General features: G+C 37.9%; 1 protein-coding gene across 8 annotated transcripts in view; it reads right to left on the bottom strand.

Annotated features, from left to right (window-relative positions):
- Window positions 1–22,696, bottom strand: part of NEDD4 (neural precursor cell expressed, developmentally down-regulated 4, E3 ubiquitin protein ligase) — a 50,949-nt gene extending 28,253 nt beyond the window's left edge. For 2 of the 8 annotated variants that reach the window (XM_008637207.2, XM_017738056.1), the window contains exons 1-5: window positions 22,569–22,696; window positions 13,232–13,305; window positions 11,674–11,752; window positions 10,491–10,529; window positions 9,976–10,029 (exon numbers count right to left, since the gene is read on the bottom strand). Coding sequence is in view for 2 of the 8 variants with exons in the window: in XM_008637192.2 (XP_008635414.1) it covers window positions 3,666–5,177 (1,512 nt within the window). In the remaining 6 variants the exon portion in view is untranslated. The other 6 variants (XM_008637192.2, XM_017738050.1, XM_017738065.1 and 3 more) reach the window with 5 other exon arrangements.
- Between the last annotated feature and the right edge of the window lie 63 nt (window positions 22,697–22,759).

Here is a 22,759-nt window from a genome sequence, read left to right as displayed (position 1 = left end):
AAAGACACCACCTTCCTTTCAGCTCCAACTCTCCCAGACTGAACTGACTGACCATGACACAGCAATACACCAGACACAGTCCTGTAACGTGATCCTTCAAGATATACAATACTGAACAATACAAAAAGTTATTAGATTATGAGGTTACCATAGCATGGCAACATAAAGTGATGCCAATTTGTGCTTTGCCTTGTATTGGCCCCATAATCTTCTGCTTTTGCTGCCCTTTTTCCACCTCACTTCCTTGCACAGATTTGGGACACTGATACACATGCAGCCCCTTTTCTCCATGTGCAAAGTTGTAGCTAAGCCACAGCTGTCCTTCCCTTCTCTTGGCACTTCTCCCTGGCTGGATCACTACTTTCTGAGAGGGAGTTTTGCTGTGACAGAAACTCTACGCCTAAGGAAAATGGAAGAGGGAAGACAACCTCAGACTATTCAGCACTAACTTGTGGTGCAGCACTTATCAAGGGAATCACAATCTTCCAGACACAGGTTCTGATCCCCTCAGCATGTTCAGATCAGCTGGGAAGTTATTCAAGAGAGAAATCCTCACACGCAGCCCCCTCAAATTACTGTTTTACTAAATTTAAATTTAGTATAGCAAGATTCAAATAGTATCTCCTTTTATGAAGGCAAAGTTCCGGAGTTTGGTGAAAAAAGCTTGAGAGTTCCAACTGAAAGGTTTCCCTTACATGAATCTGACAGGAGAAAAACAGTTTGGTTATTTTACACCATCTCTGAAGTTTGGGGTTTTTTTTTGCTTCAAAACATGTTATTTCAACAACTAGAGACAAAACTCGAGCAAAATTACTTGTAAACAAAAGGACTATAACACAATTGATTCTCTTAATTGTATAAAAAATTATTTTAGAGGTATACAGCTGCTGAAACAGATTTGCAAGTACATTTACAATATTCACATTATCCAGTAGAGAGTGATACTGATGGGGAAGGCATAGCTAATGTCAACAGGGATATCAACATGGTATCATACTCGTGGAAGAGATTAACAGAACTTTTTTTTTAGAAGTCTGTTTATGTTCTACAAGAACTGGAACTGTATTCACTGTTTCTGCCTTCCTCTGTACCTCTTGGAGTTTATGTATGTATGATGACAAGTAACCTGTTCCCTTACTCACTCCTACCCTCCCAATCCACACCTGGGATGTCAAAATGCTTTAGTTGCATATTTATTTCTACCCTAAGCAGAGACAGATGCACTAAAAAAACCACAAACAAACAAAAAACCAACAAAAAACCCCCAAACATTAAAGCAGAAATACATAGTCAAGGACAAACTTCAATGCTGTAACCATGGACCATCTCTTCCTCCTGCTTCACATAAATGAAATACCAATATCTACTAAAGAACTTATCTGATAAGTTTCCAGTAAAGACCAGCAGTGGTACACCGGCCACCACCACTCCCCATTTTGTAACTTAATTAAAAATGATCCAAGGCCAGTTGTCATAGAAATGGTGTTGTTTTTTTTTTTTTTTTTTTAAAAAGCCAGCCTTTAACAAGCTGTTGATTATGGAAAGCAGGAAATGTGATCCGAGGCGGCTGAAGGCTGGTAGCAAGGCACAGAAGAAAAGAATGCATAGACCTTTTGCTGCTTCAGCCTCTGGAGTCTCTGACCACAGCACTGATTTGATTTCATGGCTGCTCTGTACAGATAGCTGACATTACTAAATGCTACTCCAGTATCAACTTGTTAAATTTGAACCCAGACTCAGCATATCGATATACTAGGCCAGACTAACTGGAGTCAAGAGAAATATTTTGGGAGTTGTTTATTTTTAAATGAGTCACAATATACCACAATAATTAACAGGACTATGTAATTAAATGATTGCCATAGAATCTGTGATATTGGTCACAAAGACTAATAACAAATACAATGGTATTTATCTATTTTATTCCAGTGAATTGCTGAACTGCTGTGAAGTCAACTATGGGTTTACTTGGTTTGGTGGCGGAAGCTTTTACATTTTTTGATAACATGTTTTATAGAGTATTAACTGGTTCTACATTAAAACTGAAATGAGCCATTTGAGGACTGAAAGGTTCCTGTACCTGGTGTTTGTGTCAATCCATTGTAAACACTGCTCCTGGGAACTGAAACAAACTATTGCCAGTCCAGTGTCCTAGGAGGTTTTCTGGAAATGTTATCTAACAGTCTAATCCCAAATTTGGATTAAAATATAGAATATCAGCTGCCATTAAACACAAAGGCCAACAGTGTAAGTTGATGAGAAATGTACTTGAAGTGCATGACTCAACATTTTTTTCACAATATACTTTCAAAATAACTGACACATTTTAAGTAGTCTGGCTCTAATCTGTTTGTGCTTATTGTGGATCTTACCCCTCACTTTACAGTGTGATTTTGGGAAGAAGAATCACAACAACATATACATGTATATATATATAGTGATTACCTGTGATCCACTCTGAGTTTTATAAAGAAGTTTAAGCATAAATCACAGTTTCCCAAGAAGGAAAGAGCATTTTTCTTCACACTCTATCTAAACAGCTCTAAAGAAGTCAGAAAGTGTAGAATCATCAGGCACTACTCTAAGGGCAACAAAAGACTGAAAATTCCAGGCTAACACCTCCAAGGTAACTGTCTTACTAGTTTAAAAAGGGACTGTCATAATTATAAGATCTTTGGCAAAACGCCCTTTGCTTAAACAAGCATATTAGTTACATGGTAGTAGTGCCAAATCAATGAGAATGAGCTCTTAAAAACAATTTTAGTAACCTTCAATTGTTGCACTTTTATCAGCATTCATAACTAAAAATATTCAGATAATTTAAGTCCTCACAATGTTATTTAAACAAGTCTTAAAATCCACCTTTCATGTGACCTATGCTTTACTAACTGCCTTAAGAGTTAGTAAGGGTAGACACTTCTGCAGTTTAGCTGGACATGAATCTCATTACAAAAAAATATATATTTAATATAAGCCTTCTAGACCCAAGTACTATAATTTGAACAGCAGTGTTGTTGGGAGAGGTATTAAGTTACTCTGTACCGCTCCGGCTGAAATAGTAGTTGGAAGGAGGAAAAAAAAGAGTGAGAGGAAACTCTGAAAATTCCTGTGGTTCAGGGTGTATACAGAAACAAATGATATTCACAGCTTCTCTGCTCAAATACTACTTATCTTTAATTCTACATGCAGCAAAGTGTTCTGTAAAATAAAGCCTATCTGAAATAAAACTAAAAGACCACTCATTTCTACCCACTTTATATGCAAACAACTTCAGTAATTACTATTAATTTACTGAAAAGTTAAGTGTTTATAACTACAAAATTTAATCTAAAGTTTAAATGACTCCCATGTCTAGATAACTAGACAAGAAAATCCCTCTGAGTTTGTGTAAACAGCAAACTATTGTTTAAAATATATTAAGTACAGGTATTTCACTGTAACATCTATTCACCTATGCTACTGTATGTACCATATTCTAAGAAACTAATCTAAAACCCAAATGTTACAGATAATTAAAGAATTAACTTCCTAATGGTGACAATTTGACACCATTAGGAAACTTTGAAATCACTGCGTTGAAGTCTTGGTTGCAAACTTTTACTATTTTCCAGCTAAATTTCAACTGTAAAATACCATCGCATTTTTCTATAAACCACAACACTCACCTTATGGGGCCTCCACAAAGTGCCAGACATTTCCCTTTTAGAGGTTCCATTTCTTTTCCTAACACCAGTTGTTTTTCCTTCATTCCCGGCTTTGAACTGTATGTGCAACTGAGACGTCCTTGCACTATGACACTTGTATTTAAGGCTGGATAAGCAGCAAGAAACTTTTTGACGTGATCCTTCCAAGGAAACGCTTCTTTGTAAAATATGGTGAGTTTTGCTCATCTGTGCATTCGGTCTTCCTAGCTCATTTATATTAATCTGATATTCTGAATCTGTTTTTGAGGGCAGACATGCAGATGTGCTACGTTCCAGTTTTAAATGAGGGTATTTTGCACCAGAGTTCAGATTTAACTCTGGACTGCAAGAGCCATTAACCATTTCACTGCTTGATGCAAATGATCTTTGTGTAAGATGAACTGAAACACATGAGAAGCCATCAGGTACTTCTTCACAAGTTGCCTGCTGAGGACCATTCAAAATTTGACTTTTGTCCTGTAATGATGCATTCAAATAAAGTGGTCGGATGTCTCTGACTTCGCCAGAAGAGCAAACTGTTTTAGACAGTCTAAGTCCATTGACTGCTGTTGAAAGGAATCCCTTGGAAATGGTTTGATCTTCTTTTTGTGCCAGCTCACTAGGAGAAACAATTAATTTATGAGATGTTTGATAGGTGCCTCTATGTGGTAGTTGACCTGAGCTTACTGGAGAAGCTGGAGGAGTACTGGAAGGACTCCTAGGAAAAATAACCAGTGATGAACAACGTCGCAATGGAATTTTAGTTTTCTTCCTCACTGACAAAGCATCTTGGTCAAAAGTAGTATTACTTCTATAAAGCATTTCCTGAGATGAGTTGCTCCTGGAGGGATTACATTTGTTTGCCGTGCTTCTAGATGAAGAGTCACCATATGCAACACTACTACAGAAAGTACTGTCATTTGTCCAAAGAGTGCCACTGCCACTGTCACTGATGACACTGTTACTATATGAACCTCCATCACTTGTGGTACTTGCACATGATCCATAGTCACTGCCAGCACTGCTGAACGAGCCACTGTCACTTGCTGCAATGCTGCTGAGGCTGCCTCTGCCCAGAGCAGCATTGCTCAGAAGGCTATCATTAGATCGATGATCAGCCACAGTTCCAGCACCACAACTGCCTTCGCTACCAATACCAATGAATGAAGTGTCCCCCCCGCCAGCCACAGCATCACCAAACCCAGAACATCCACTCTGCTTCCTAGACTGCAGGGAAATGTGCAGTGAACTGCTCTTTTTTATTTGCAGTGAAGAAATAGTTGTGCTTTTCTCTTGATTGATTACTTGCTGCACTACAGGTGCATAAGCAGCTTGTCTAGGAGTTAGTTTCACTTGTGTAACACTAGGTGCAGAATTCTGCGATTTTTGGAAGTACATACAATTATTACTATCCAAAACATCTTCAGAGGTTTCTGATAATGGATCTGTATTGCTTCTTGGGGTAGCAAAATGCAATCTTAACCGTCTTGCCATTTGTTCTCATTTCCATGAATGTTAGCAAATGAAACCCACAAAGATCCTTCAGCAGAAAGGCTACAGGCAGCTGCACAGAACCCAGAGCTGGTACATCACAACAGAAAAAGCCCATAAAAGTTGCAGTCTTTGTCCTAACTTCTACAAGATACTAGCATTTAAAAAAAAAGTACCTCTTGAAATAAGTCAGCCATTCCTTGAACTGTAGTTTCTGGACCGTCGTTGATTGCTTGCAGTCAGAAAGCCTTCATTTAAAAAGCACTTGTGTTCCAAGGACCTCAGCTGTGACACACTGACAAACACTACTGACCTTGTTTCAATTATACCTTCTGGAATTTGCATAAATGAATACAATAATAGGCTTCCAGAACTTCCAAGTTTCAAACAGCAATGCCTGCTGCGGCTGCACGAGCTGAGTCAATGTGTCCGTACTTTCCCCAGCAGCGTATGACTACTAATATTTTTACCCATAGGTTTAGAATTACAGGAAGTTGGTAGGAATGAAGTCCCATATAATTGAGTATCAAGTCCAGGATTGAATTTCCAAATAGTAACCGTGCTAGCAAACTGCTGAGGTCTGAATTAACCACAAACTAGTGAAATAAGCCTCCTCTCCCTTAAGAAAATGTTTTTCTGCACTATTTAAATAAAACTTGAAAGAAATCTGACATTATCTTGCAATCCACACGCTGCTAAGTAATCACACTCTCTAAAGATTTGCACAAAGTAGAACCCTCTCCTGTTTATTAATTCATAATTTTACATGAGGTGCAACTGAATAGGAGCCAAAAAAAGTTTTTCTGGTTAATAATTTGGCATTTATTTTTATTTCTAGTTTGACCTTTTCTAACTACAGCTGTTAAAGGTAGAAAGAAGCAAAATTATTCTTACAAATTAAACTACCTCATTTTGTTTGCTGGAAGCCCAGAGTAAGGAGACATTCATTACAGTTCAATGTGATTTGCAGGTATATGACCAGCTACACAAAACTTTAGAACACTGAACTACGTATGCACAGAGATAAACAGCATTACCAAACACAATCACAGAAGAAAGCTATTCTGTATAATTATATGCAAACTGCTTCATACATTCATAACTAATTAGTACTTTTTAAATTTTCATTTTTTAAAATAAAACGATCAGCATGTCAAGAAGTTAATATACTGTCAATTCTTCCAAGAGTAATGGGATTGAGAATTCCTACAAAATGTTTCACTGGCTCATATAATCTGAAGAGGTCCTTTGCTGGCACCTAGTGGGACTTTTGATAAAAGACCATTTTGAATCTTGCTATTAAGTAGGACTTTTTTTGTTGTGGGTTTTGTTTTGAAAAACACCAACATTTGGCTGTGAATGTACTTTTGAATACATAAGCCATATATGATGCAGTACTGAATACTACTGCACTAACATGAAATTACTTAGTGCTGCTGAAAGAGTACAAACAGAAGAGAACACTAGGCCATTTATACTTTTATAGGTCATGCTACTAGGAGTTTTTTCTGCTTCCTATTTATTTAACCTTTACTGTATTTTAAGGTAGAAGGCAGTAAAATTAACATTTATACCTCCTTCCCAAAAAAGAGCCAAGAATCAAATTCACAGTACCTTGTTTGCAAGCAACAAATTTGTTTTCTAATTATACTCCAGGGCTTACTTAACCTCCATTACCTGAATTCCATTATTAGAATGCAGCAATAAATGAATACTGGCTTATTCATAAAAAGCCAACAAATACAACACTTCATTTATTTCATTATGCTTAACCAACAGGACTTCTTCTAAAGTTATATGTTGGCGGGGAACTGGGATGGGGAGAGAAGACGAAAGGAAAATACCATAAAAGATTCTTTTGGTCAGTTTCAAAAAGTTACGTTTGAACTTCAAGCAATACAGTAAAAAAAACCCCATAAAACCAAACAAACTAAACACCAACCAATAAACACCAGTAAGTGACCATAAGATACGTGACTGAAAAGTAAAAAATGCATTTCTTAAGGCTTCTTCTTTCCCCAAGAACAAATGTATTAGTGGTACAGTTTGTAACATGTTAGTGTGACATGAAGTGCAACCACTGGAGGTCCTGCTTTCTTTTAGTAAAAGCATTACTTTCATCCCCCAGTAGATGATCTGAAATGTTTTTTAAATTTTACTAAAAAATCCTAGGAAAACAATAAACTGACATGATTTGGTAACTCAAGGCTTAAGACTCCAGCAAAATTTTTCAACATCTCTCTTGCTTAGCTATACTTGTATAGATATTGCCAGCCAACTACAGCTTTCTTAGACAACGTAAAATGGCTTTCAAATTGTTAAATTCGATGTTGCTGAATTAGAGTTGGCATAAAAATAAACTAAAAATTAGTGTTTTTTAAAAATACCAATAGTTCCATTCAAAGCTTAATGTTATTGATTTCTTCGGTATCAGTAACAGGTTTAGGCACTTCGTTTGCAATATACTTAAATTGTGACAAGGTAGGCTAAATTGTGTAAGATAGAAAGATAGCAAAAGGTGTGATCCCTCCACTGATTCATCTCCTAAGTGATCTCAATGTCCTTCTCGACATATTTTTCTAGTGTGTTTTTAAAGACAACCATAATTATAGACTCCACAAACTGCTCAAGCCCTTTATTCTACTAAGGGTTTGCAAGTCAGAAGAACAAACTAGATTTAGCACTCCTTTACAAAATCCAAAACAAGTGATTTTTGAAAAGTTTTAAAGCTATTATGGGAAGATTTCAAAACTCTGACTATTGGTGATATAACCAATGCAGCAAGAACCCAAAGAAAGGTTTTGAGGCTGGTATCCAAGAACACAACATTTCTTAAAAACAAGCAGGTATTTCTGGCTTCCATTTATCCCTAAAAGTTAAAGGGAATAAAAGCATTTGGGATCAAACTTTATAAAGAGGAAATGAACCATTGGGAGGACAGTCTCACAAATATAAGAATATTTCAGTTTTATCAGCTTGCTCACATTTAGACTTTAAACAGTCATCCAATAGGTAGATGAAAGAACACTGAAAATAACAGAATAAAATACTAAAATAACAGAAGATGAAACACCTTTTGATCATAGCTACTTAGCAAGGCACCTATGATTTTTGACATGTGAGGATGAATTAATAGAAGTGGGGGAGTTTGTCAATGCTAAACAACAATCATAGCTAAGGCAACAATTTGTCTTACTTAAAACAACTCAAGATATGTGGGATAAAAACACTTTCTGAGAGCAAGCTAAAGAGAAATAGGGAGATGGCCTTTTCCATTCACCAAGTGAGATGGAAACAATGAAAAATATACAGATTTTATTGTAGAACTATAGAGTGACTGATGAGGTCATGATACTTTGATCTCTAATATAATCATACATGGGAAACAAAGCACATTTCCTTGTTGACACCAATAAAATGTTTAATTGGTTCCTCTCCAATAAGCAAACAGATCAAAAAACTTATATACTCTAGATTACAGAAAGAATGTGAAGGAGTTCTCTTGGTGGAAAACACAAAGAAAAAAAACACTGGCTTTCTCCCCTCAAAAAATCAAGAATCCTACTTTCTAATCATGCCTCATGGCTTCCAGGTGGTGGCAGCAATGCTCTAAAGAGACATGCAATGGACAGAATACTTTGATCTCAGCCCATAATATTATGTCCAGGTGAAAATTTGAGCATCCTGGAAAACAACATTTAGCCTCCCGTGTAGGCTACAAGTGCTGGTGATTCCCTCTAACATTGCTCTTAAATAAATCAGAGAGACACCATATCTGAAATACTCGGGACAGGTAATACCACCAGTTAAGTAGTAAATGGTTTGGGGACTGTATAATGCCCATAACCAAGAAACAAGCCTCTTCCTTCTTAAATCTCTTTATTCTACACCATTTGGACTTATATTTACACACATTTTCACTCTTCCTAACTTTAGGGAAGCACCTCAATAAAAGATACAATGGATTACTGAACATATGGAGAAAGCTTAAGGAAAAAATGTTTTTCATGGCCAACACACTACTCAAGCACAGAGCACAAAGAGATCCTGTAATTGGAATGAAACTCTGTTTGGAGTGCAAGAGGGCTCAATCCCTCCTATTAGCTCCAAACTCCTGCAGAAGGGAAAGGTATATATTCCAGTGACAAGGAATGTCAGTGAAATGGATGCAAGTGTCATGATTGTACTGCTACAAGCTTACTCACAATGAAACATACAAACAGAAATACAGGTAATTAGACATCTTCACACAAAATGAGAGCTTGGGTCAGAGGAAGACTTTTGATTTCACTGAGATAACAAAAGCACAAGCTAGCCCTGTCTCACCAATGACCTGCCATTCAGAGTGACACCTATCTACAAGATCACAATCCACCGTTCATTTCTTGAGCTTTCCAAAGAAAATCCATACACGCTTTGTTTCATGATACTCCTCACACACTGATGAAGCTTCTCACACCACATATCAATACTGCTTTGTTTGTAGGAAAAAATAAACATCCAATGCAGAGCTTTCAGTATCACCAAAGAATGTGGCCCTATCATGTGAATAGCACTATAAAAGAATGATGCTTTCATGAGTTAAAGCACATTAGAAGTTTAGAGTAATAATGTAACTGCTTCAGAGCTTCAGGAGTGTGGTAGTATCAGATAAATCAATCAATCAGGTCTGCCTTTAGCTTTAGGTTTTACTATAGAAGTTAAGGTTGGTTGGTGTGAGTTTTTTACCACATTGAATCCTGATGGACTTGCATTCCTTCAAGTCTTTAATACACTGCAAAATTAACATTAAAAGACCTACCAAACGGTTTTCATCAAATACTTCAAAAAGGAGTCTGTGTTTCTGAGGATTAACCTATGAAAAAGAAGTACAGTGATAATTAACATATATACTGAATTCCAGCACTTGTCTTCAGCAAAATCTCTATGTTTATGCAGGAGGAAAGAAATACCTAAGGTCTCTATTAAACAGCAAATCTATACCTTGCTGCCATTCTATGATGCAATGCATTTCTATTAGAACCAATAAGCCATAACTGTTACTCTCCCAAACTGTTTCTAAATCCATGCACATGCTTTTAAACATTCACAGAAAAAAGAAGGCAACGTCAAGACTGAAAATGTAACTTTTTTTTTTGTGCCAGGGTCAACGAACATATTTCTAAGGCAAGCAGTTTGTCAGCCTTTTAGAACATTAATTGTAGAGTTATTTCTGAATTAGGAAGAGTTCTGAAGCAGGAAGAGTAGTGAGTAGTTTTTCCCAATGTGTCAGCATAATATCCAACAGGTAATAAGGCTATAAACAAAATCACTTACTCTAAATAAGAGTTCTTCATTCCATTTTGGGTTTAAGGACTATGTGTGGAGGAAGGAAAAAAAAAAAAAAGAAAGAAGAAAGCATTACTTATACTGACAATTCTGTGCTAGTCTATGTCATTTTTGATGTATTACTTGTTTTATTCCATGTAACAATCCACTTAAGAAAAAACTATAAAAACTTTAACCTTGATATTGCTGGTAGAAATCAAAGGAGTCTTGTACTATTTAATGCAGTGCAGAATGGAGGCAACTTACGCAGGTATTCTCAGATTTCGGCTGTGCCATGGATGCAGAGAAGGTGCATTAGACACTTGAAAACTGAATTTAGGGTATGTCCCTTCAGTAATAATCACTGCCTTCTTCTCAGTTCAACACCCGCATTACTTACATGCAAACAACTCTTAACAAATGCCAAATCTCTAAGCAACGTAATCTACACAGAGCAGGCACAGATGGACCAAACACAGCATAACTCACTCAACTGAACTCATCTTTGAACTGTGATTATTTTTAAAAATACTAGAAATAATTTAGCTACAAAGAGAGTTTACAGTAACAATTATGAACCTGGAAGGAAAAATGCATGAGTGATCTCATAACATAAATCACAGCCACTATCAGAGAACAACAATTTGGAAGAGTGCTTTCCCTCTCTTCATTTTTAGTTAAACTAAAGTTCTTCATTTTTAGTTAAACTAAGTCAGCAGTACTGACTTTTTCCTGCATGTACTCTAGAAAAACAAGTCATGTCATGATTCAAGTGGATGGTGCAATTTATGTTTAAACAGAACAAATTGTGTTTGTGTTTTTAACATAAAAAAAGATAAAAGTTGTACAGCAAGATTCTTTAATCATTAAAGATCTCAGAAAAATCAAAACAATCCACTACTTCCATTAATGACATCATTTTGAATCAGTACTCACCTTATATTCCTTAGCTTTTCCTCTACCTTTCAATAAAATTTTTGAAGAGAAAATACTACAATAATGCTCTGAACAGAGAAGCTGAGCAGACCATGGAACATTCCTTTCCACATGTCCATTCACTCAAAAGACATATGAATTCTCATATTTCCTACAGTTTTACTTTTTCCTCTGGAGTCTGATTTAAAAAAACCTCAACACAATACCACAAACCCCAAACAAACCCCACCACACCCACACAGATAAGATGACTGACCTTTCTAATAGTTTTTGTCTGAATACTGGTAAGGACTCCATTCACTGGATCATACAATGTCACTTTCACATACGGGTCACTGGGAGGGGAAAGCAAGCAAACAAGTAGTATGCTGGTCTATGCCCTTTTTGGTCACTGTTATTAGCAGCCAAATTTTAAAAGGCTTAAATCAATAGCAGTTATGTAACTAGTGGTTACAATTACTTTACGAATACATAGACATTTGTAATTACAATCATTTCCTACACAGTTTTAGAGATAAAGCTAATATAAACACTAGCAGTGATTATGACCATATTAGCTATGCCATTCTATGTATCAGTACGATTTCTCTGTCCTCTTTCACAGTTATTTCAGGAGAACAGATTTAATAAATTCTCTCATATTTCAACAAGACATGCATGAAAAAAAATCAGTTGCGACTGAAAAATATTGAAGTATTCAGTATCTTAACACTTTAGAACACCTGGAATTTGAGGTACTTCCTTGAACATACAACAGTTTTACTATATGTTCTATCATTTTGACAGAGTTTGAGTTTAACCTGAATTTTTCTGTTAATGAAGATGTCCTAATATTGTTGCTTAAAATGTCCTACTGCCTTTTCCCTTTCTATGGTATTAAAACCCAATATATTATATGAATACCTACTTTTCATGAACAATCAAAGCACTCAATTGCTCAGAGTAGTAACAAAAGGTGACCAAGACTGTCTGCCATAGAGCAAAAGAGCATACGGTTTTCCAATATTTAAGTTATAATGAGAAAAGCTGATCTATTTTTGCTTGGAGTAAAAAAAATTGCACATGAACAAAAAATTTAAGAGAGATTGTCTGGCTTTAGGGAAAATATGAATTTCACAACAGAAATTTTTCTGTTGCTAAACTGATGTCACACACAGCAATTTTGGTACTGTTAAAATAACAACATTCCTGCACATATGCCAAAGCAGCTGACAGCAGAACTTGTACTAAACCCATCAATACTTTTCTAGACCCTCTGTACAAAGGCTAGAAGCAAAAGCGGCTTTAGCACAACACTTGCCAACTCTACAAGATCCTAAAAGCATTTCAACTACCAACTCACAAGTCTGACCATTCCTTTGCTAAATGTTAAGCCGCTGTTCCTCTGCACATAATTTGAGCTGAAACAGTCTTACAGCTACCAGTGTTTAGTACTGTGTTCATTCCAAGTCTTTCAAGCACAGATGAGAATTTTGACTATAACTAAACTCTAATTATTTTAGCTGTAGCCTACCTGAAGTAAAATACAGACATGGATCTATCCTCCATGGCAAGAGCTATTTTACCATACCGAGAATAAAACATTCCTATACTTTGTTTTGCCAATACATAAGATCTGTCCAAGTGACTCTTGGACAAGAAAGCAGATGTCTTCATGTTTATATAGGCTCTAATAATTTTTTAAAGTTACCAGTTGAAAGAGTTCTGATTTTTTTTTTTCATAAGAGGCACAGAAGAATTTACCAAGAACTAAAACCTGTAGAAAGAAAATAAAGAAGCACCTGTCCCTTAATGCATTAACAACATATTCTTACCTGGCTCCTAAGATATCCTTCTTGGCCAGGCCAATTCCAGCTATAACCTTCACTCTGACAATTCGTGTGTTCTCCTTAAAAACAAAGTAACATATTTTTCAGGTCTATTTTCAATTAATAAAGCTAAAAGAAATTATGGGCATAAATTTGAATTCACACTGAAAACTACAGACTAAACGATGCAGTTGCTCTGTCTAACAGAAATAGCTCTATCAGTAACACTCACACAAATGTGCATGGACCACACAAGTTTTCACCTAATGGTATCTTGGCATTCATCAGAGGGAGGGAAATAGACTCTGACAATACTTATTTCCTGGGCAGAATGAAAAGGGTATCAAATTTTTCAAAATAGATAAATAAAGCAGTAGAAAACTCTGAAAAGAAATGCAAGAATAAAGAATTCTTGCATCTATTTTTAGTTAGCAGCACAGAGAAGTCACACTCAAAATACCGGGATTTCTGATGTGACTTGCCAGCAGGGTAGGAGTTTTCTAAGAAAGCAAAAAATATTTCAATTACACATTATACAAATTAGCTTCACAGGAGTGACGTAAGTAATTGCACTTCTCCTGTTAACTAATACAGCTGCAGAGTCCTACATGGCTCATCTGATAAGGTACTGAACTGAAGAGGGCAAAAAAATCCCAACAGCTGTGAGCATATCAGAGAAGGAAGACAAATGAGCATTGCTTCTCCAGAAAGCAAAAAGTTTTCCAGATGAAGGGCTGTTTGTAGGAGATGGTAGGCCAGAGACACTTGTGAGGGAAACTGATCTAAATCAGTGGTGATTAAGGAGTTAAATAGGTATGAGAGCAGTGGGTGAAGCAGTAGATGCTCTCCCTGTCTCCTTCCTGAATTCCACATACTATTGGAAGCACTTTCTAAAGGAGACTCTTAGGAAGCACTAAGAATGCTTTGTCATTGGCCTCCTATGGGTCTTTGTGGTCTCTACAGGGCTAAACTCCCTATCCAATCCCAACTGGAATGGTTCTTAAAGCTAATGGAGAGAACTGCATGCTAATCCTGAGGCAGGAACTACTGGCTAAAAATGTAAAACTGAGAACAGACCACTAAATAAAAAACATAATAATAAAAACATAAGCAAGTTTCTCCCACCCTCTACAGTTAGAGGTGATTACCTGGGAACTGAGATGAACATCTACAATGTCCACTCACTGACAAAACAATCAATTGTCCAAGTCAATTCCTGCCAAGTTACAAGTCTATCTTCAGCCTTCACCTCAAAGAAAATTGTCTACTAGAAACTCTAAGAGTTCAGAAAAGGAAGACCAACAAACAACCCCTCCCAGCACTGACCACTAGTAAGTGGCCCAAACTTTCAAAATTCTTAGTCATGATCAGACTTTTAAGGTACATAACATTATCATGTGTTTTATGACAACAACAGAACTGAGCAGATTTAAGAAAACATAAGTAAAAAACTGGCATCAAATTAAGAAGAGCTATTTGTTAACGTTTTTATATATCATAAATATCCTAACATATCTACCTGTCTTACATTCTAAAGCAATGTCCAATTTATCTTCTGTGAATTACTTGCCTTCAGTGACATTCAACATCAGCGAGTTCCGGCAATGATTCAAACTGAAGAGTCCCCATGTGTGCATTTCCCCTCTCCCTGAGCACCACTGCATCCAGAGCACCTCAACCCCCTCCCGACAGGAGGATGGTCCTCAGTCACAGCCCATGGGACCCAACTGACAGAAATCAGCTCGTCAAACAACCCCGCCTTTTCCTTCTCAGAAAAAGACCGAGAGCAGATGCTGATGTAGGACACAGAGCTCTAAAAGACAAATAGGTTTTCTTGTATCTGCATTTAGCTGCTTAGACCATGAGATTTGCTCCATTATTCAAGCATGAGAAAAGCAAAGACAATTAGATGCTTTTGGGCACAGGCATCCCAGAATCAGGCTTAATAGCGCATCAATGTAGTCCACACAGGGGAGATCCCAAAAACAGGATCCAAGCTCCTGAGATTTTAAAGTTGGCTTAATCACATGGTTTGTTTACTTGTATCATAATAGAGATATGAAAGCTATTTCACAGAAAAACAAATTGCATTGCACATAGCCTCAGGAAACTAGAAGCCACAAACCCAGCGTTGGCATGCTGAAGGTTGATTTAAACATGCCTTGCTGAAAGAAAGGTTATTATTTATTTGGGGTCAGTGCCAAACTAGGACAGCTACAGCATTTTAGTTAGCCCAGCAGTACAACTAACCAAACTGCCATGAACGTATGAACTGCCCCTAGAAATACCTTTCTAGATTAAACAGAAACAGTTTTTAAAAATCCCTGAATTGTTCAAAACAATCTTCCCCACAGATCTCCTTTTTCACTTTCACTTTTTCAACAAACCACTCTCACTGCCAAAAGCCACCACATCCCTTTTTGGTTTTTTTGAATTGATAGGTGACACTTAAGGGTCCACTCCTTCCTTTTCCAAGCTATAGAGATTAGAAACTTTAGGAAAAAACCCATGCTAACATGCAAGGGCAATACACAATCACAACAGATGAGGTTCCCCATTCTCTGGTCACACCGGTTTGCAAGGAACATCAGGGGAAATTCAGACGGCTCGATCCAAACACAGTCAGAAGGGCCTGACACTGGAAGGACCCATTATGCTGTGACCCCACACATCCTGAAGAGGCAGAGCCTGCCCACAGGATACCGGGCTGTGCCATGACCATACGACCTTTCCTCCCCACTCACTGATGACAGGCAGAATTGCTGAGGAACTGCTGCCATAGCTTGAAAAAGCTGCCAGAAACACACTGATCACAGAAAGCGGTGGACAGCCAAAGAGCTCCAAGACCGCTTGAAGCTCATTTCATGCAGTCAAAAATTAGGCCATGCAAGCTCTGCATGGAGACAAAGCAACAGATACTTGATTCTGGCACCCACAGGGAATAGATTCAAAATCAAAATGTTATGGTTTGAAAGGCAATTTTGAACCTCATCCTCTTCATTCACCTTGATCAGGAGATCCTTATTCACCTCCTTCATAGCCACATACAAGAAATTGTGGATCAGTAACTCCAGTAGATCCACAGGCAGCTGCAACAGGAGTGTTTTTGTGGTCCAAAAATTGCACAGGCTGCAGCCTGTACCTCTTTTACTCTTCCATATTGACTATAGACACTCTCGAGCTTGCCTTGCTACTTTTTTACATCACTGCCGTGCTTCCAGTGGTTCTGCTGGCAGAGGAGGGGACAGGCACCTAGCCAGTAAACAGGAACACACCAGCTATGCCTCGCAGCACTGCAGTTTATCTAAGAGACTGCTCCCTCAGCCCAATTTATCTCAAGAGTCTCTTCCTGGATATAAACATCTACCCATGCTTCTGCTGTCCTGACATTAACTTGAACGGGTCAATCTGAATTTATTCTGTCTGTACAGATGAAGAAACTGAGCATTCTCTGCTGCTCTGCACACACAGGGAGTCTTACAGGTTTAGTGCCCTCAGACCCAGCTGCTCTGTAACACAGACATGCACACAACAGCCCATCAAAGGCAGCAGCTCTGGGCACAGACTTGTACAGGGACTGTTTGTACAGCTGGAACAAGGACATTCAGCTTCTTTTGACAACTTCTGACTGCCAGCCATTCCAGAGGCTGGAGGCAAAACAAAACAAAAAAAGAATACAATAACGTTACAACTGAACTGTTAAGCTGTTTCCTCTGAGAATGTAAGCAACCCAATATGAATCAGGTAAAAACAGCACATGGAAAAAGAAGAAATATTGTTAAACCTACTGGATCTGCCAGGGAGTGGCTGCACATAGTGTTTATATCAGTTAGTCTGCTCCCAACAAATTCAAGCTTCAATTGTTTTTAGGGGTCATATAGTATTTTAAAGCTATAGGGTAGGGGAGTAAGGCTACGACATATTACAGACTGAACTAACCAAAACTTCTTGGTCTGATTAAGTCAGACAAAACATCCTTTTCAGAGCTGAGTCAGCAAGATAGTTATCTTATTATCAGCTTCCAGGTTTTATCATTATTCTATTGTTAATCATATTAGTATATTCTAAAACACATGTTCAAGATGCTAGTCAAAATCGCTAGGACTACTAAACCATACCATTTTCACAATCTCTAATAATTAATCTATTTACTAACAGATACTGTGCAAGAAGGAATGAAATAGAAGGTTTCTGAGCTAGTATGTTGACAATCAATAACTTAAAGCTTTAAAGGCAATACTTTCCAGCTTGTGATTCTTAGAACTGATCATAAAACAGAAATCCTTTTTATGTATGCCATAAAAGAGTTTTAAAATGTGTTCTCATAGCAGCAAAGCTAGTGTCAAACTAATAAAGTGGCACTTGCAGAAGAAGACAGTTTCATTTCCACAATAGTCACTATGAAACTACCTGTGTTCAACGAACATATATAGAGATGAGATGTTCTTGAACTGTTCATTCAGGACAAGAAAACAGCACTTGGAAAGAAATTTCAACCTTATAAGGAGTTCAAAACTTGTTCACAACCTTGAGAATGGAATGGTCTTGCCTGGCTTACAGTTGTTTGCAGTCAATAATTACAAAGGACAGGTATTAACAAACTGTTCATTCTCACCCCTATCCTTTCCAAATTCACATGGTAGGAAAATAACACTAAAGACAACTGGGAGAATGAGTCCTGCCTTAGTGATAGAAGTCCAAGAGAGAGCAGAAGACAGAAGAAAAATATAAGCAGGAAGAAAGGGTGAGAAAAAAGGCACAGATTGGGAAATGGTGACATGTTGATGACCATAGCCAAAGCCAGGATGGTTAATTTAATGTAAAACATAAAATGGTAGTATCTACTGGACCACTAGACAGCTTTTTTTGAGGAAGCCAATATAAAAATGACTGAATAGTCTAACAGAGAACACTTGGTAGTAAACAATTCCTCTAGGCAATAACATCCTGTTATTCTTTTGTTCCAGTTAGATAGGTCAAGAATCAACAACCACTAAAGCCAAGAAAAGAGCACCAAGGCTTGTTACAACAATAAAACAGTACAGCAGCATCAACTTTAAAGATTCTGGCAATATCAGGAACTATATATTAAGGCTTTTTAAAGAGTCATACCATGTCTGCATAAAGTTCTCATTTGAAAGAAAGCATTTCCCACAAAATGGGGAGCCTTAGGTGGAGAAAAGTACTTCCTGCAATAATCAGACCTTGCAAGTGAGGCAGCCATACATGTTAGGTGACGTCTAAATGATCGCAAGTCTTTTTTAGCATCATCACTTCATTTCACCAGGAGATGGAAAATGGGAAGGAGACTTTGCCATTTGACCACTGCTTCACAACCCAGAGAACACTGTCCCCTCTACAGTGGCCAACAGAGCTGAACCATTTTTCTTTGAAGAAATTATTTCAAAGCAAGCAAAGTTTTAGATTCAGAAAGATTCCTATTATAGAACTACATTAATTGATCTTTTAAACATAATCAAAGTCATTAACTTCCTCCTGCCAGTTACATATCAGTCTTAATAACTCACTAGAAGAGCTTAATTGTACCATGTGAGCATTTTGTGCACACAAAATACAAAAGTCTCATCCATCAAGAAATGCTACAGATTGTATTTAACAGCTGCATTTGACTACAAATTAAGGAAAAGATTCAAGACAACAAAAGTCCACTGATGAAGTTACCAATTTGTCAACAGAATTTAAAAAAAACCCAAAACCACCAAACCACCAAACAATTTTTCACTATGTGCAACCCAGTATCCTTAACAGTCCCACTCAGTGTTTATTAGTTCAGTGCAAAAGAAAGGCTTTAAAAAAACAACACAAAACAAACAGAGGTACATAAAATAGCTTCTGGAAACCACCAGATCTACACAAATTACACTGCTGTTCAAAAAACCCAAGTAACACCAAACAAAATCAGGAAACCTCTCAAGACTACAAGCCCATAAGCATCACTATTTCTACAAGTGTCTCAACTAATCCAGATACATGGGATTCTAGGACATGCCTTGCAACGGTAAAGTCCTTCACAGCCTAGAAAAAATTGAGATTCTTTCTGAAGCACAGAGACATGAACATCTATATTTTCTGTTTGAGTGCCTGTATAAGAACAGAGTAAGACAGAGCACACATCTCATACAGAGGCACTGGGGAGACCATTGGCTTTGAACAGGAACTGAAGCACTGGGCTGCCTCAAGTTCAGGCACAAAGGAGTCAAACAACATTACTGGTTTTGTCAGAAGCAATCCAAAGGAAGATTAGCCCATGCCAGTCTCTGAAGTCATGTCTGAAACATTTCTCATCACTATCACTCCAAAAGACATCAATATCAGAAGGGTTGTGGGGTAAGGTGTGCAGAAGTAGAGAGGACAAACCACGTATCCCAGACATTCAGTTTCACCAACTACAAGCTAAATAACCATTTAACTACCTACTCCAGCAGTAGGTCCCAAAGGAATATAACAATATATCTAAAGGTTTTCAGAATGAAATACCATATGCCTATGAGAAATCTTAGGCGACCTGCAGTAAACAAGAACACTTGTTCTACACAGGACAGCTCTCAAGTGACTGAGAAAGGTGAAATGGCACATGCATCCAAGTAGGAAGTGTATTTTTGCCTGTGAGAACTTCCTATTTCTAGTTTCATCCCTGAAACCAACCAAACATAATAGATACAAAAGACCTAAAAATCTATCTAACTTAGAATGTTATTTAGGCAACATAAAAACAGCTAAATGAAATAAGAAGTCTTCAATTCAGGCTGGGAGTGTAAGAACTCTGACACACAGACATTTTAAGTGGCTATGAAAAACATGTATATAGACAAGCAGTGTCATTTTATCAAATGCCATTCCAAAGCCCTACAGTGCAAGCAGGTATTATAATAGAAAGCAGAAACAGATACCAGACAAGTCTCTAGCAATTGTATTTTTAACACAGCAAACCACTGAAAAAAATGTTATTCCTTCTGCAACCAAAGAAATAACAGTGCATTAGCTAAGATATCAACAATTCTTCCTTCAGTCTTTGAAAGAAAGAACGACAAACAAAGGCAACAGTAGTTGCGTCAGTCTGCTCCTATGGGTCTGAACCAACACCTGCCCCTACATCCAAAGGAAGATGTATCATGGAGAAGGCAGGGCTCCCACACCATGGCTCAGGCCAAAGTCTGCAGTGGGGAATGCTCCCCACTGAAGGCTCCAAGAGCCTGTGGCAAAGAGTGTTCTGAGAGGAGTCTAAACGGCTAGGAAGAGGGAAGAACATTTTATGGCATTCCCTTCCCCTTCAAAAAAAGTTACTAGGAGGACAAAATACAACATGTTCTTCTTATTTCCATACCATTTGAGACCTACTTTTCTACCGCTAAGACCCTGCTCTGAATACAGAACTATTGTTTTTTCTCCATTGACTTTACTAGTGCTCATTATTTCAATACTCAAGTAAGCCATAAGTCCTGTGGGTGACAGGATACTTTTACAGAAGGAAAACGAAACCAGAGAAATTAAGGACAACTGCATCTGCTAGATTCAGGCACTCCAACTCAGATACCTACACACAGCATATACAAGAACCCACTGTATACACAATAACCTCAATTACACATTTTTTATCCCAGCTTCTTTTTGTGTCAGTAACATCATATTAGCAATCCTTTATTAAGTCCAAGTGATTAATACACAATTAACAAAGAAATCTGTCATAAATGCCTAACCTGAGCCGTGGTGCTAGAATCCACACTCTAATACTGCATTTAGCTGCCTCAACAATTACACCAACTTCTCCTCACCTGCCTTCCTTATTAACAATTTATTTATAACTATTATATTTACCATATGATTATATCCAAAAGCTACAACAAGAGATTGTGCAGATCCATCTTGCACAAGAGGCCACAGAGCAGTCCTGGGGAAGCAGCAGTGTGCAGACAAACTACGACAAGACTGCAAAACAACGTGGGGGGATGACAGAAAAGTCCTCGATGACACTTTCAATACGACCTGGGTTTCTGACCATGCTTTTCATCTGCATATACAATCTTCCCGACTTAAACTCTGTGAAGACAGTAAAAGGCCAAGGAAGGAGAACTCTATTTTCCATTCTAGTATCCTAGGCAAAAGCAGCTAGCAGAGCAGTTTTCCTGTAACCCTAAGATCATTTGTTTTGTCACTTGTGCATGCTGAGTCTCACATGAAAATTATCAAGATAGCTGAGCAAGTTCTTCACATGCGAATCAGTACGTACTCACTGAATATTAAAGTCTCTAAGCATAAACAAACTGCATTTTTCACATACGTCACTTCAAAAAGTCTGGCTAAGCTTTTGAATTACAGAAAAAGTTGGACTGAATAGATTTTTTACATGCTTTCTCCTCCTTCCCCCAGCTGTTCCAAAGGAACATATTTATGCTCAAAAGTATAGAGGGAAGATTGGAATTGTTCAATTTTAAGCAGATTTCAAAATATTTTCCCTGTAGCAATGGAGGCTACAAAGCAGCTAAACTGAACAAAGCTCAACAAAGTTAAAATAGAGAGCCTAAGGCATGGAATCTTTTAGTCCAACTTCATAGCCTCAGAAAGCTACTAGCAACTGAAAACAGGATCTTGCAATAGGAAGTGTTATGCAACCCTTGCAGTATGCAGTGCTAATCTTCTATTAGAAATCCTATGTGATTCAAATACTAAGATGAAGGAAAAAAGTCATTTAAGAGCTTTTTAGTTACTTCTCCAAAAGTAAAGCACAACTTGAGAAAGAGAGTCATGCTAACAGACAATGAATAGTATTTTAGAGCTTTAACAAACTGAATTCCTATTATGGATGCAACAAGTATGCACTGACACAGAGATCATCGCTGCCTGAACACAAAAAAGAGCTGGTTAAGGACAATCTTGGTAAAATATCCTGTTGGCCCAAAGACAACATTACTGACATTTCACACAGGTCACCAAACAGCTTTCAGAGAGATACTGCTTTTAGTCTTCCTCTATCTGCAATTTAAAAAAACCCTGACTTTCCTTCTTCTTGATAAAGTTAACTACTCCGTAATATTCTGCCCCATGCACAAGCCTCGGTTACAATGCAAAAGACACCCCACCTGTCTACCACTTACACCCAGTAATAGGTACACCAGGTCTAAGCCACCTTCCAAAGATCCACGTGCTCAGGAACTACGACCTCAGGACAGAGGCCATAGCAGGAGTCACTTTCAGTCATCCACGGGTTTATTACAAAAAACACTGAATCGCAGACAGGATTTCACACTCCCGCTAATGGCAAGGCTGGGATGAGCCCCATCGCTCAGGCACCGCACTACCTTTTGTACCGCTCTAATCCACGCACCGCTTCTGTCACACCGCCAGTGACAAAGCCCGGAACAAAGACGCGATTCTTCGGTACCGGGGAGAGAGCGGGGGGAGAGAAGCAATCCCGCTTCACTCCGTCACGAGGAAGTTGGGAACGCACGCGGATCCCTCCGTCCATAGAGGAGGCTCCACAGCTTCCAACGGGAGGAGACAGGAACGCCGGTGCTA

The sequence above is a fragment of the Corvus brachyrhynchos genome, unplaced genomic scaffold (genome assembly GCF_000691975.1).
Source record: "Corvus brachyrhynchos isolate BGI_N302 unplaced genomic scaffold, ASM69197v1 scaffold200, whole genome shotgun sequence".
In the NCBI taxonomy this organism is placed as follows: Eukaryota; Metazoa; Chordata; class Aves; order Passeriformes; family Corvidae; genus Corvus; species Corvus brachyrhynchos.
The sequence above is the reverse complement of the archived record's forward strand: the minus strand, read 5'-3'. Positions and strand labels throughout refer to the sequence as shown.